Below are 13,209 nucleotides of genomic sequence, written 5' to 3'. Positions count from 1 at the left end.
TAATTTGCGGAGCGCGGGTCTCTTCAAGAGTTCAGGAAAACATTGTGCGACATCGCGTGGCCAACGCTCACCCTTGCACTCCTTCGTGTCTTCGAGCTTCAGCGCATCGGCACGATTAAGTAACTACTTGAATTCAAGTCCGAAGTCTGTGTTCATGAACGAAAGAAGTATCGCATAGTCTACAAGAAAGGCTCAAGCAGTGGAATCCCCTTGCGCATCGCGATCAACCTTCACGAAGTACGCCAGGTAACCGTACGTGTGCCTCATGTCAGACTGATTGCCATAAGCCACTGAGGAGCGTTCGTCAGCATTCTCAGGCAGCGATATATGTCCCGAGTGGCACACATACTATAGGTCTGCTTGACGCTGTTGAGCGAGGCGAGCTGGGTAACCCAGAAGGCTTCCGTCGAAGGAATGACTGGCGCCGGCCTTCCCACCCGGGACCAGTACTCCCGTGTCAGGGGCTTCGACCCCATTGAACGTATACGCTCACCACCCTCGTTGTCGACGAGTTCTCGAGAAAAAGTGGTGTCCTCCACCGCATCGATCTTGGTGAAATGGTTCACCGCGACACACACATGGGCCTCACGAGGCCTATAATAGTCCATCCAATAGGTCTCGGACTCGCCGTCGGTGTCGTCATCTCGATCGTCCTCAGATGAGTGATCAGTGTTGTAGTAGTGCGCCAGCATATCCTCGTAAATCTGGTCATCCTTGTATACGAGCATCAACTTGCCTACGATGCCGAGCGACTGGCAGACGCGCACGACCATGGCGTCCCCGCCCTTCAAATGCGGCAGCAAGTCCTGAAGATTTGCCTTCTTGTCCCGCTGAAGTGGATACATAAAGCGCAGGCCAAAAGCCAAGTAGCCGCCCTCCGGCAGCAACTTCGGGTCCTGCAAAAATGTCTGCAATGCCCCACGTAGCCGCGCGTCCTGATCCTCGACGCTACGCGGGATAGCGGGCAATGCATCTGGTCGCGCGCCACCACTCGGAAGGCCCTCGAAGTACAGGTTATAGGTTAAGGTGATGCGGTGCCCGGAGGTGACGGGGAGGACCTCGTGCTCGATGTCGCCGAAAAATGCGATATAGGCAATCTTGCTGGAGGACTTTGCGAGCTCGGCCGCGTAGTCAAAGGTCCACTCCCTCCCATCTTCGCGAAGGATCAGCGCGCCGCCCTCGTGGGGCGTGGGGAAAATGATGACAAGCGAGCCAAACATGCGCTCGCTGCGTGGTGTGTCCTTGTGCGGCTTGAAGAACGAGCCTTGCTCTTCATAGGAGAGATGAGCATCGGTACACGAGAAGGGTGAAGACAGCGCACCGTATACGTTGAGCCTATACACTTCATGCACGATTTGCTTCGTGCTCTCCGCGCCCTCTTGCAGAAGCTGATCGCGGATCGTGTTGATCAAGCCATAGCCCGCGGGCTTAAGCAGAGAGGCAAACATGGTGTTGTCAAGCGTGACGGCCTTGCGATAAGTCTCGTCAAGGACGTCCTGCTGATTGAGGCCAAACGTGGCGGGCTTGCATGTGGCGACCAACGAAGCCAGCTTCTCCTCGGTCGATTGACCGAGGTATATGCAGCTGAGGGAACAGAAACGAGGTCAATTATGGGGTTGTGAAAGAGATGAGAAAGCGCGCACTCAGAAACATGCTGATCTCCAAAGTAGAGCTTGAGGTCGACGTCAGGTACATCGAGCGTGCCGCTGATGAAGGGAGGTCGCTTGGATATGGCGTCGCGCACGGCGAGCAACTTCGCGTCGAAGTCTTGAGACATATTTCTGTGAGTTTAGTGACGGAAGTCGATGAAGGAGGTCGCTTGTGGAAGATCGCCCTCGCTGCGCCCTTATAACGAACCCTACCCAAGCGAGTCACCACTTGGCATGAGGCTACGGTACCGAGCCCTGCGCTTGTGGACGTAAACATCCCTCAAGCTAATCGGCTTAAAGGTGTGAGATTTTCGGTGCCGAACGGCTACGTCGATAACGATGCGGATCGATTGTCCCGACAAAAGGTGCACCAGTCAAATGGAACGGTTGTTGCCTACGGACACAAAGTAAATACACGCATAATAAAGAATATCTTACAGTACATCTCAAGCAAAGTCCGCGAAGAAGAAATCCTGATCTCGCGGCGGCTGCCCTGCTGACAGTCCGCTGGGTATATCCACCATCTCGCCGGACAGGTCTGCAAGGGCATGCATCAGCAGCGAATTCCAATAGAGCCCAACGGCCAACGTGCCACTCACTCAACAACTGAATCTTGAGCCCAATGTCCGTCAACGCATCCACGAAACCCGCTGTCTCCTGCGACGCCACATGCCCCGCATCCGGGCGCACCATGTTCAGCCCATCCGTCCAGTCTGCCCACCGGCTAGCATCGGGCGCGATCTGGTCTGCTAGCGAGCCCGCGTGCGCATTGAGCAAGGAGAACGAGAGCGGGGACGCTTCGCCTGGCGCTGGCCCGTCGTGGAGGTGTGCTGGTGGCGCACAGGTGCCGGTCGCGACCTCGCTGATGGCGGAGATGTCGATGCGCTCAGGTAGGTCCTCGAGCCCGGCACGAACGGGGAACTTCACGGCGCTATCGACGTAATGGAGGTATCGGAGGCCGTTGTCCTTGTACAAGAGTCAACAAGCTATCGTGAGTTGCATTGAAGAGTACTTACGATCCGCATGAAGCGCCATGGCCTTGCTGGTCTTCGCGACGACTCTTTCGAGCCTGACGAGCCGACAGGTACGCCGTTCATGAACCAGGCGCCCTGCAACAGACACTGTATCCGCTGCTGCCGGACGAACTCGAAGGACTCCTTGTAGAGTTTCTTCTTCAGATTCCTATGCATCAGAGTGTCAGCGATCTGGATCTTGCCCACGGACCGACGTATAGCATACCTGACCGGAACCTTGCTCAACAGGTCATCCTCAAGCTCGAGCTCCTTCATTTGCCGATCCCGCACGGCACGGTATTCTGAGTCGAGGAAGTCCCGCTCGACCTCGTTCCACGAGCGCGTGTTCTCGTCTCGCAACGCGACCTTGATCCTGAGGCAGATTGTTAGCCCCAAGCCAGGGTCTCCACCGGCGACGACGACAGGGCCCAGGGCGATGAGGCACGGACCCTTGCAGCGGAGATGAATGCCTCACGGCGGCGACAAGGGTCCCGCAGCGTCGATGAGCACGTTCACAACGACCAGGACCGCGACCAAGCCACAGCGGCGACGAAGGCCTCGACGCCAGTATAACGAAGGGAAATGTCACTTACTGGCTGCGCACCAAGGCAACAATACGGTTGAAGTCGTCCCGGGAGGCGTTGCTATCGGTCGCCGCGCCACTCTCCGTCCACATGCGAATGAAGAAGTGCGTCGCGAGCGCGTGCACGCGTGCAAAGTCGAGGAAGAAGGGCTGGAAAGCGGTTGAGGTGGAGTCTGTAGGGATTATAGGTTGTGAGCTGAGAGTTATAAAGAGCGTAAAGATCAAGCAGAGACGAGGAAGGTCGAAAGACGAAGGAAAGAGCGGGCGCCGCCCCGAAGTGCGCCAACCTCTCCAAGCGCAACAGTATCGGAACACAGCGCGCGCCACTTCGGCGTCGGCTGAAACGGCAAAAGGAGGTTCTCACTGACATCCGGGTGCGAAGATGGCCCAGTGTTCCGATAACAACTCCACGACTTCGTTAGACGCCCGCGCGATAGGGCAACGGCGCTCTTGTGGGCGGCTAAGTTGTTCATAGACAAGCTTGGGGGCAAGTAAGTACAGTGTTGTCGACGTTAAAAGAGTGTTCCAAGTCGCACCTTGGAGAACTCTGGATTGCTCTGGACAAAGTTGCGCTGCGAGACGTAGCGTCGGTGCCTTCGTTTACCAGTGTCGTAACTCAGACATCACTCACCAAGCACTCCAATCCCAAAACGCCCACATCATGGAATCCCGCCGTCACGTCCTCGCTCTCGAAGCCCAGCTTCCGCCACTTCAGTGGCTGCCCCATCTCATCCTTCTCTTCCTCAAGCTTGCTGTTTAACCAGATGAACTTCAGCGCCGCCGCGTGCCCCGGCTCAGCGCCTGGCTCAACCATGGTCATCTTCTTGCGGTTCGTGATGCGGATGATGTTCGCCTGAAAATCGAGGATGCTGGAGGACAGGTCTTCCATCGTGTGCGAGGCCATGAGGCGCTGGGGGTAGAGGTGAGTGAGGGCGAGGCGTTGGGCCAAGGGAGGTACGCACGACGACTGCCTTTCGGATGTTCAGCTTCTCGAGCTCGGTGACGAACTCTTCCCAGCGATCCTCCTTGGCATGCGCGAGCAGGGAGTTGATCAGCATCATGCTATTGTCATGTGAGTTAGACGGGCGAAAGGGAACATCGCACTATGCTCACCTATGCAGCGCCATCGCCGTATCCGCACTCCCCAATCTGCTGATCACGGTCTCCAACAGTCCTCTCTGCTTCCGCATCTGCTCGAACACGATCGTGAATCCATACCGGTCGACTGATCCAGGCGGTATTACGACAGGACTACTGGTCGAGCCCGCCGACAGGGTGTTCGCCGGATCAGCCTCGACGAACTTCTTCAGGATCGCCGTGGCAGGGCGGCAGACGTTGATAAGGGATTGTGGGGAGGAGAGGATCTGGACAACTTTGTAGATGAAGTGCTCATCGAGGGTGTCCCAGCCGTAGTCGAGTTCCATGAGGTTCTGCATGGCGGTGAGGGCGTACTGTGCTCGAGGTGAGTGAAAGGAACACGGAGGAAAGGCACAGATGCGCACTGCGAGTGTGTTGCCATGCGTAGCGTATATGGTCTCAACGAGATACATGACGCCTCCGGAATTAATGAACTCGTGCGCGAACTCTTCCTCCTGAATAAGATTGCGTTGAGATTGACTCGCATATGAAGCACGCCACGCACCTTGATATGCTTCTGAAGCGAGAAGAGGGAGAACTTGAGGTTCTTGTCATCGCGCTCGCTTAGCTTGTGAGCTATGTCCCTCGCCTCGCGCTTGGGCGACTTCACGAGTCTGGTGATGATCGGTTCCGTCAGCTCTGAGTCCCGGTCGAGAAATAAGAACACGCACTTGAGATTTGCCTTCCCTTTGATCATCTTCCGCATGTTATCGTTCGTCACCAGCTCGTCCATGTCGCTCCTCAGCGCGAAGTTGGTGGGGGGCTCATCGAGCTTGAGGTTTAGGACCAGCTGCTTCACGACGTCCGCCACGGTCAGCGTTGGGTCAATGCGCGCGCGCACTTGGTGTCCCTCTGGAGTGAGGACGGTGTTGGTAGGAACGAGTGCTTTCTGAGGCGCCTTGGCGTGCGCGGAGGAGCCCATCGCGGAAGTCTCGCCGGTGGACATTGTAGCAGGTATGGTGCCTGTGTTCAGCTATGAGTTGATAGATCTTCAGCCGCATGGATACGTGTGGCGAGACGAAGATAAGTCCCCCTTGTCGCGTTTGTCGTGCAGGGGATGCGTAGAGGCACATCGTCCGCAGATGGAGGGGAACGATGAGAGAAGTACAGGACTGCCTGATTGCGGGTTTCTCAGGAAGCAGTACTGTGAGCAGCCTGACTGGCAGAAAGTGCTCGAGGATGGCATTCGAAGTCAAGAGGGGACTGAAGATGAAGGGGACCACGCACAGCCGGAATCGCGGTAGGAGGCGTTACGTTGCTGTCCTAGGTTTCCGAAGGCTATGATCGTGCTGAATGTCAAGGGGAGGACACGAGTGCTGTTCTCGACGACGGTGGTGGGAGTAAAGGAAGGGCTATATCAGACGGGTATATGATAAGTATTCTGACTGCTGGCGAGATGATGGCAAGGCGCAAGAGGAATAAGCGTGGGAATAAATCGCGTCCTGCCTCCCTCCATCATCCTTGTCTAATCTAATCATTCGGTTGTCCAAACGAGCTGACGCTATTGAATCTGCCTTAAGTTTAATTAGCGGGTATAGGACGCGCTGTTGCTATGCACTGACCGGCCGGGATAACGTCTTTACGCACTGGACGAAAACCGCCTTGAAATTGCTAGACTGGAGAGTCCTGCTCCCCGTCCGGGGGATGCTTTGCATAATCTCACCGTGGTATCCTTCTCGAACCAGTGCCGTCTCCAGCGCATACTAGGTATGGTCCTCTCTCTATCTCCGCTAGCCGTCATTAAATTTTACAGAAAACATGCGCAGACCTAGTTGCCGCGGGACCGCGTCGAAAGCGCCCGATACGCGAGGATGAAGTGTCATTCAGTACCCCCTTCTACGAGCAGACAACCATAGAATGAAAGTCCCCCACCCCGATGGCCCGCCAATCGCCCGGCGCTCGCATACGGTCCTGAGGTTGTCTGTCGTCCTCCCAGGCCGTACTGCTTCGTGGCAAGCTTCATCCGCCCGCGAAGCGCGCGCATCCAACTGTCGCCGCCGCAGTCGCAATTGGTCATTGCAGGCAAACCGGCTGGGGCAAGGGGTTTTGGCTGAATACATGTCTGCAAATTGGTGCTTCCATCGTCCGTTGACGGTTGGCCACTGCCCCTCACACTTTCGCCGACGCAGAGCAAAGCATCGTTTCCTGTCATCCTCCACGGCGATCGTCAAGTCATGGTCCGTCCCGCCTATAGGCCTATGCACCCCGCTGCCCGTCGCACATTTTATCGCCACAACGATGTCGTCGCTCTCGCGCTCCGACCGTCAACCATGCATATCTTCTCGGTCGCTCGTGTCTGTTGACCGCAATTCGTGCAGACAAACCGGCAACCCAATACGTTTCGGTCCCTATATCGTTGGTGCTGGCTGCTCAGGCAGACAACACTCTACGTCTTTATAAAAGGCGTGGCCCACCGTATGCACTTCACCATCCTATCTAGCCACGTCGACTCTAATCCACCGCTTCAAGGGGCCCATATTCATTAGCAAAGATGATCAGCGACCAGACATGGAACCGTAAGTCGCATCCGACCTCGTTTCTTGGCCCCCTGCTCAGACCCAAACCGTAGCTGAGTACCTGGACTGCGAAAGGCAACTGCGAGATTTCGATCGGTTGTATGGCGATGCCTCGTTCTCCCAGGAGCCTTCCACCGCGCAACAGAAGCCTCCCAAATCCGACGAGCGCGAGGGTTATAGTCTTGAAGCTTCGACAGAGGCCACGTTCACCGAAAACCTCAGTATGTCCCTCCAAGAACTGTTTCCGGAAGGTTTCGGCCCTGCGTACTTGCCTCCTGCTGAACGTGAGTCGCGCGTCCTCGGTGTTGGCTACTGCTGACATTCTCGCGAGTACCCATCTCACTTCCAGGTGAAGGTGTGGCGACAAGGGCGAGTACTGGTGATGGCGGTGGAAGTCTCGGTGCCGGAGTTGTTACGATGCATGCCAGTACTTCTGCCAATCCTCCGCTTGTCGGCGTTGTAGGCGAGCAGGCCGGCTTTGTAGGCGAGCGGACCGGTGATTTCCAGGCCGGCGATGTCACGAGCTACGTAGCCCCGCGCAACGACCAGCACGAATTCGACTTCGGTGAGCCTCTGTCGGCCAAGGCCGGCAGTCAAGCCGTCGAGCAACCCAGGTTCCCGTACGACCCGAACTTTGCTCTGGCGGTCCCACAAGACTCTCAGGGGACTACATACGCGGGACCGGTGCCGGCCTGGCCCAGCTCGCGCAGCAATGTCGATGGGATCGCGAATGAGCGTCCGAAGCCGCGCGACGACGTATCATCGAAGAGTAGACAGGAGGCCAACAAGGGGCGGCGCAGCGACAAGGAAAGCCCTGGCATGCCCTGCAAGTGGTCTGGATGCACGTCCACATTCACAAAAAAATACAACCTTGATGGTAAGCACCCCTTTACGCGAGTACCAGCACCTATGCTCATGCTATACTCGCAGAGCATATGAAGCTGCATTACAACTTGGGAGAGTTTGTCTGCTGTGTGTCAAGTTGCGAAAAGCGGTCCAACACGAGGCACTTGCAGCGGAGTCACCACATACGCAAGCATCACATTGCCAGGGAATATGCCTAGAAGCGTAAGTGCATTTTAACAACGTATACCGCTGTATCTCACGCGACCTCGCCAGCATCATCGGTGCGCATCACCTACGCCCGTCCCTTCTCGCCTTTGAGGACCAGTGTCCCGTTGCGTATCTTATCACGTCTGTTGAGTAGATACCCTCTCTTCTTCGAATCGTCGTTAGTGTCCCGTTGATCTGTATCTTTTCACGGGTTATCTTATGTAGTGTTCATGTATCGAAATGTCTGTATGCGTGTACTCAATGCAATATAACTCTGGACTCCTTGACACGATGCTGGACGCATGCGTTCGAATTGGTGAAGGAGAAGGAGCCGCCGCGCACGTGGGAATACTTACATGTGATCGCATCCTGCCTCCTTCCATGATCAGCCATCCACTGACGTTGGCCCGCAAGAGGCAGATGAATCCATTGATGATACCACTTCATTCCCATTCGCCGGGCGCTGATACGCTGCATCCATCGAATTCTCTGCCTCGAAATTCCTTTCGTGCGCTGGAAGTAAATTATCATGATATTCAGCTCGGGCTGGAGACTACTACATTCACCTCCTCTGCAGCATGAGAGGGAGAAAATGGAAACATCTACCGTCATTTTCCTTTCTTCCTGTCTGAGGCAGGCCACATAGTGAGTGTCCTACTTTCCTCATCGCTGCGCGACGATAGAAAATTGAATAGAAATCCTGCGCAGGTACTAGGATCGCGCCGAACGCGCGCGTTGCGCGAGGATGGGCGAGTGATGCGAGGCATTCATATGAGCAGACAAGCACCCAATAGGGGCGGATGACCCCGGCACGACGGACGTTATCGGCGGCCTGGAGCACGGCCTCTGACTTGTCTGCAGACTTCTCCCCGTACTGCTTCGTGGCGCGCGCTAAACCTCCAGAAGGATCAGAACTGGGCGCAAGCAGGCAATGGGAACGGGCTGCCGCGTGCCGCCCGGGTTGAATACTTGTCTGCACCACTCTTAGGCGCCCATGTGGCTCGTGGTCTCCTCCCCCCGTCTAACTCTCTGCACGAACAGCGTCTTCGGCGCCGTTTTGCGCGGTCGGTGAGCATCGCTCCAGCCCACCGATTCGCCGCCGCACATCGACGTGTGTTCTATTTTCTTTGCTTCTGCGGCAGCAGCCTCCTCGTTCTCCCTCCCTGACCGTCGATTATTTATGTCTTCTCGGTGTTGACTGCCTTCTTCTCAGACAACGGCCACGCCTCAGCCGCGAACATTGTCGAAGAAGACTGCGCGGGCAGACAATCGCTTGCTTTCCAAGTGACCTATAAAAACGCCCAAATGCGTCCACCACAAACCATCGTCGCCGCCGCTCAGCACAGTCGACATTGACACCCAGGAAACATGGACACCAGCTCGGACCAGCACCAGGACTGTAAGACGCGCATTACTAAACTATACCTCGCGCTGACTGACGTCCGTCTCGTAGTTGGCTATGGGCCTCCCCAGATTTCCTGGCTCCCATCTGACCCTGCTGCCTTGGCCTTCGATGAGGCATACGCCAGCGAGCAACAACCCCACTTTCCTCCCTATGCATACGACACTCTGCCCTACGGACCTCCGATGGATCCCTTTTCTTTGGACTACTTCTACACGTTCCCTGCCTTCTCGACGGACTCTCTTCCAGATCCCGGCTTCCCTTCGACCAGCCGTACGTCCTTTGCGCCCAGCGACGCTGCTTGCGGCTGACCTTGTTGACAGAACCCGACGGCCCTGCTGTTAATCACACGGAACCCGAGAACAACGCTCAAGATGTCGGCTGTAACGCAGAGGGCAGTACGTTCCTTGCCTGCCATTTGCGTAAGACCGTGCTCATCGGCGAACAGAGCGGCTGGCTAATGAGGAGTTGTGCGAGCACAGCCCTGGGCTTGCCTTCGACGAGCCTCGGGATGAGGGTGACGACGTCGGCGTGCCTGATCTTGGACCTGGTCCCGACGCGACGACTGCTGTTAACGAAGCGACGGCGAGACAGGCAGACACTGGCTCAAATGATGCCATAGGGGCCTCCCTACCCGAATCGTCATCCGCTCACCGCGACACCGTGTCAACGCCCAGCAGGCGGAGCGCCAACGCGGCGCGGCGCGCGAATCCATTTGGCAACACCATCCCTTGCCAGTGGTCCGGTTGCAAGTCCACATTCACCCGAGAGCATGACCGTACCGGTCAGGATTTGCGTGCTTACTGAGCAAGTAATCGAGGCTCACGATAACGTTGCGCAGAGCACATGAAATTGCACTACAACCTACAGGAGTATTGGTGCGATGTTGGCGCTTGCAAGCAGCGCTTCAACACGGCGAGTCTCTTGAGGAGCCACAAGTTTCGAATCCACGGCATTCGCCCTGCTCCGAGGGCCAGTTCAATTTAATGTAGGTCTCGAGGTACATCACCTCGCTTCAACTGATGCCGTTCGAGTGGACTTCTCATCCAATACATGTACCTCCATTACGGCGCCATGTACCTGACCTTGTGCATTGGCTCCAGCGTACTCTTGGTGAACCGTGTGCCTGTACCTACTTTTCATATGAGTCTTCTTCTTCTTCTTCTGAAATTCAACCGGACAAGTAGCTATACACGAGTCTAGAACCTGATGTACTATCTAGTTGGCTCTGTTGTCTCTCGATGTGCTTGTATATTCTATCGTAACCTCTGGACCATATTTATGCGGATTCACTACCTCATTGGACGACGCAACTTGGAGAGACGAGAGCGACAGATGGTGGATGGAACGTGTGGGACATCCTGCTCGTGTATTCTCTATGGTATGTAGCGGTCTATGATTTGCGGATCATGTTTGGAAGATGTGCATCGTAAGGAGGTCGGTATATCCAGGTCGAGACGGCACGGCGGTGTCGGTCAGGGTGGGCGATGACAAGCCATAAGGGTATGGCCAAAAACGCACGTGGTTGACACACGTGTGAGTCATCAGCAAGCCCAGGTTTTCGCCACCATCACGAACTCCAACCGTCGACTCTAGGCTGCTTATCAGAGCGCACAGGCTCTGCTTTTGTGTTTTGTCCCACAAACCACTCACCTTCACGTCAGACTTCCCGCCTCACATGACTTTCGGTACTTAATATCGTGCGAAGGCGACAAGCCATGCCGACTCTACGTTCCCTCCATCGGACGACGCGCATACAAAACACGATGCAGATGTGTGAGTCTCAAGCTATGCCTGCAGCGAGAACGGGGCTGCGTTACTCCCGTTGCGAGCTGCCGAGGATCCAGTGGTGTCGGCAACCTCTGCACACTGGCGGATGATTGGCGACTGATGAGCCTCCTCGTGATAGCCTTTCCGCACGCGTTGCTTGCTCTTGTCGCTCACTTCTCGTGCTCCGCCAATGAGTTCTTTACTGCTCGCCGGCTTGCCGTCAACCAAAGGATGTCGCTTTGGGACATTCGCGGACGTTGGCCGCGAGCGACGCGCTCCATTCTCGATCTCGGGATTCCGTGGCTGGAGTTCGGTCAGCGCATCCGCGCTCTATCCATTTGCCGTGCTCTTGAGCCTCACCAGGACGTGGATTAGGAGCGCTGCTCATATGTCGAGTGCGTTTGCGTCTTTTTCTGCTCATTCTCTGCCCAGGTCGACCGCCCTTCCGATTGCAGATCGTTCTCAGCATCTTCGCCGTTGTCAGTTTTGTCCGCGTCCAGCAACGTACTGCAGGCAGTCGTACATGGAATGTCGGGGAGGGAGTATATATCCCTCGCCAGCCGCGTCTTGGGCCAGAAAAGCAGCCTGAAGTTGTCTATCCACCATGCAAAACACTTCCAACGACCAGGCTACGTCTGGCGAGACTGAACCGCTTCGTGCGTAATGCATCCACTTCCCTCAAACAATGGCTGACCGTTCTTATGAATTATAGAGCTCTCTGAAGAAGAGTTTGCACTACTCCTGCGAATTCTTGGGCATGATATGGTAGCCAGACTTCTTGAGGTACCCTTGAGCCCTCGCAATTCTGAGACTGTCCCTAACGCCATACCGAAGGTCCCTTCCGCGGGCCATGCTCTATCGCCCGAGGAATGGGACGCCTGCTACTCCGCTATCATACGCATGACGGCGTCTGAAGAGATCAAATCGCCTCCGCCTGCGAACTTCAAGTCTTCGTCGTCGGAGGCCGAGACTTGGTTGTTTGAGGCGCCAACGGCCGATCAGTCATGCTCACAGCCTTTGCCTCGCACCGAGGTGTCCACAGCGCTCCGGATAAAGGCCACAACCGCCCGACGAAAGGATCCCGTTGCCCCCGTAATTCCCTGCACCTGGCTGGGGTGCGAGTCTACCTTTACTACCAGACAGGGCAATCTGAATGGTACGCAATGGGCGAACCTCCAGTGTGCTATCGTCTGACGACTTTCTACAGACCACTTGATGTTGCACGAGAATAAGCAGGAATTCAAGTGCCCTGTAGCGTCCTGCATAAAGCGCTTCCCTACTGCGGGGTTTCTTAGGAACCACCTTCGGGACGCGCACAAGGAGAAGGCTTCGGGTTTTAAGTCACGTCCGTTCATCCAACGTATGCGTCGGTTTCTGTAGTACATATCTCGAGCTGTTGTGTTTTATGATCAAGGCATTCTTCTCGACTCCTTTGACAGATAGTGACTCGAATAAATGCGCTGGAGGAAAACCTCCTTCAAAGAACGGCGGCGACAGGTTTAGTAGCGCGGGCTTCATCTCCAGCTACCCCCCCCCCCCCCCCCACGACGAGCAACGGTCTTTGTTACTCAGCAGCGGTCTTTTCCAGGAGCGAGTCCCACGGATGTCAACGGTGGATATCGTCAAGGGACGGGAAACTATCTGATGGACCGCTTTCGACGTCTTCCCTCGTGTCGTCAGTGGCACTCGATCTTCCTTTCCGCTTTCATGTCTACGCCAGAGGTACATCCTGCGGAGGCCACCCCCGGAAGCGTCTCTCATACTTTCGTATCCGTATAGCCGGTCACTGCAGCCTTACTCTCTGATACCGCCGCCACTAGCCATAAGCTTTGGAACGGCTCATCACCGCGACCGAACCCAACTGCGCAGGCAAAGGTAGCTGCTCTGCGATACCCTATAGCCGGAACATGCTCTTCGTCTGCCTCGCGGCATGATACCCCTCGACCACGGGAAACGTTCCACAGCAGCGTTACTGCGTGGAGCCACCGCCTCCCGCGATGATCTGGCTTGCTGGCAGCGCGCTTCTACACACGGACACTGTATGTCTCATCCCCTTCTGCGCATGTCCAGGTCCTCTTCTACGCCG

At 56.0% G+C, this 13,209-nt stretch overlaps 5 protein-coding genes across 5 annotated transcripts; 3 read left to right on the top strand and 2 right to left on the bottom strand.

Moving 5' to 3' along the window:
* Positions 1-192: 192 nt before the first annotated feature.
* SCHCODRAFT_02686773 (uncharacterized protein) lies at positions 193-1,777 on the bottom strand (the record flags this gene model as incomplete). Its single annotated transcript, XM_003032777.1, has 4 exons — positions 193-290; positions 350-1,270; positions 1,322-1,584; positions 1,644-1,777. 4 exons carry the CDS (start codon positions 1,775-1,777, stop codon positions 193-195), a joined length of 1,416 nt encoding a protein of 471 aa, XP_003032823.1.
* Positions 1,778-1,939: 162 nt separating this feature from the next.
* Positions 1,940-5,797, bottom strand: SCHCODRAFT_02619248 (uncharacterized protein). Its single transcript, XM_003032776.2, has 14 exons — positions 5,610-5,797; positions 5,054-5,345; positions 4,888-4,996; positions 4,748-4,837; positions 4,359-4,696; positions 4,208-4,307; positions 3,877-4,155; positions 3,782-3,817; positions 3,614-3,725; positions 3,256-3,418; positions 2,889-3,035; positions 2,666-2,831; positions 2,249-2,615; positions 1,940-2,187 (listed from the first exon to the last, which is right to left on the bottom strand). Exons 2-14 carry the CDS (start codon positions 5,326-5,328, stop codon positions 2,096-2,098), a joined length of 2,274 nt encoding a protein of 757 aa, XP_003032822.2. The 5' UTR covers positions 5,329-5,345; positions 5,610-5,797; the 3' UTR covers positions 1,940-2,095.
* A 1,076-nt stretch (positions 5,798-6,873) lies between these two features.
* On the top strand, positions 6,874-7,962 carry SCHCODRAFT_02598452 (uncharacterized protein; the record flags this gene model as incomplete). Its single annotated transcript, XM_003033347.2, has 4 exons — positions 6,874-6,898; positions 6,952-7,182; positions 7,248-7,775; positions 7,829-7,962. The coding sequence occupies 4 exons, from the start codon at positions 6,874-6,876 to the stop codon at positions 7,960-7,962; spliced, it is 918 nt and encodes a 305-aa protein (XP_003033393.1).
* A 1,036-nt stretch (positions 7,963-8,998) lies between these two features.
* Positions 8,999-10,559, top strand: SCHCODRAFT_02619245 (uncharacterized protein). Its single transcript, XM_003033346.3, has 5 exons — positions 8,999-9,350; positions 9,405-9,626; positions 9,677-9,751; positions 9,802-10,137; positions 10,195-10,559. The coding sequence occupies exons 1-5, from the start codon at positions 9,320-9,322 to the stop codon at positions 10,338-10,340; spliced, it is 810 nt and encodes a 269-aa protein (XP_003033392.1). The 5' UTR covers positions 8,999-9,319; the 3' UTR covers positions 10,341-10,559.
* Positions 10,560-11,573: 1,014 nt separating this feature from the next.
* Positions 11,574-12,503, top strand: SCHCODRAFT_01349133 (uncharacterized protein; the record flags this gene model as incomplete). The annotated part of the gene is made up of 3 exons (XM_003033345.2): positions 11,574-11,779; positions 11,836-12,279; positions 12,331-12,503. Exons 1-3 carry the CDS (start codon positions 11,728-11,730, stop codon positions 12,501-12,503), a joined length of 669 nt encoding a protein of 222 aa, XP_003033391.1. The 5' UTR covers positions 11,574-11,727.
* Positions 12,504-13,209: the final 706 nt, after the last annotated feature.

Source organism: Schizophyllum commune, assembly GCF_000143185.2.
Source record: "Schizophyllum commune H4-8 unplaced genomic scaffold SCHCOscaffold_4, whole genome shotgun sequence".
Taxonomy (NCBI): domain Eukaryota; kingdom Fungi; phylum Basidiomycota; class Agaricomycetes; order Agaricales; family Schizophyllaceae; genus Schizophyllum; species Schizophyllum commune.
The sequence above is the reverse complement of the archived record's forward strand: the minus strand, read 5'-3'. Positions and strand labels throughout refer to the sequence as shown.

Excerpts from the sequence above, each read along its gene's own strand:
- SCHCODRAFT_02619248 (XM_003032776.2), bottom strand. The coding sequence starts at position 5,328 with ATGTCCACCGGCGAGACTTCCGCGATGGGCTCCTCCGCGCACGCCAAG. Across the intron at positions 4,838-4,887 it reads CGCTTCAGAAGCATATCAAG|GAGGAAGAGTTCGCGCACGA; the intron begins GTGCGTGGCGTG and ends AATCTTATTCAG. Across the intron at positions 2,616-2,665 it reads CATGGCGCTTCATGCGGATC|GACAACGGCCTCCGATACCT; the intron begins GTAAGTACTCTT and ends CTCTTGTACAAG.
- SCHCODRAFT_02619245 (XM_003033346.3), top strand. The coding sequence starts at position 9,320 with ATGGACACCAGCTCGGACCAGCACCAGGACT. Across the intron at positions 9,627-9,676 it reads CGGCTTCCCTTCGACCAGCC|AACCCGACGGCCCTGCTGTT; the intron begins GTACGTCCTTTG and ends CCTTGTTGACAG. Across the intron at positions 9,752-9,801 it reads CGGCTGTAACGCAGAGGGCA|AGCGGCTGGCTAATGAGGAG; the intron begins GTACGTTCCTTG and ends ATCGGCGAACAG.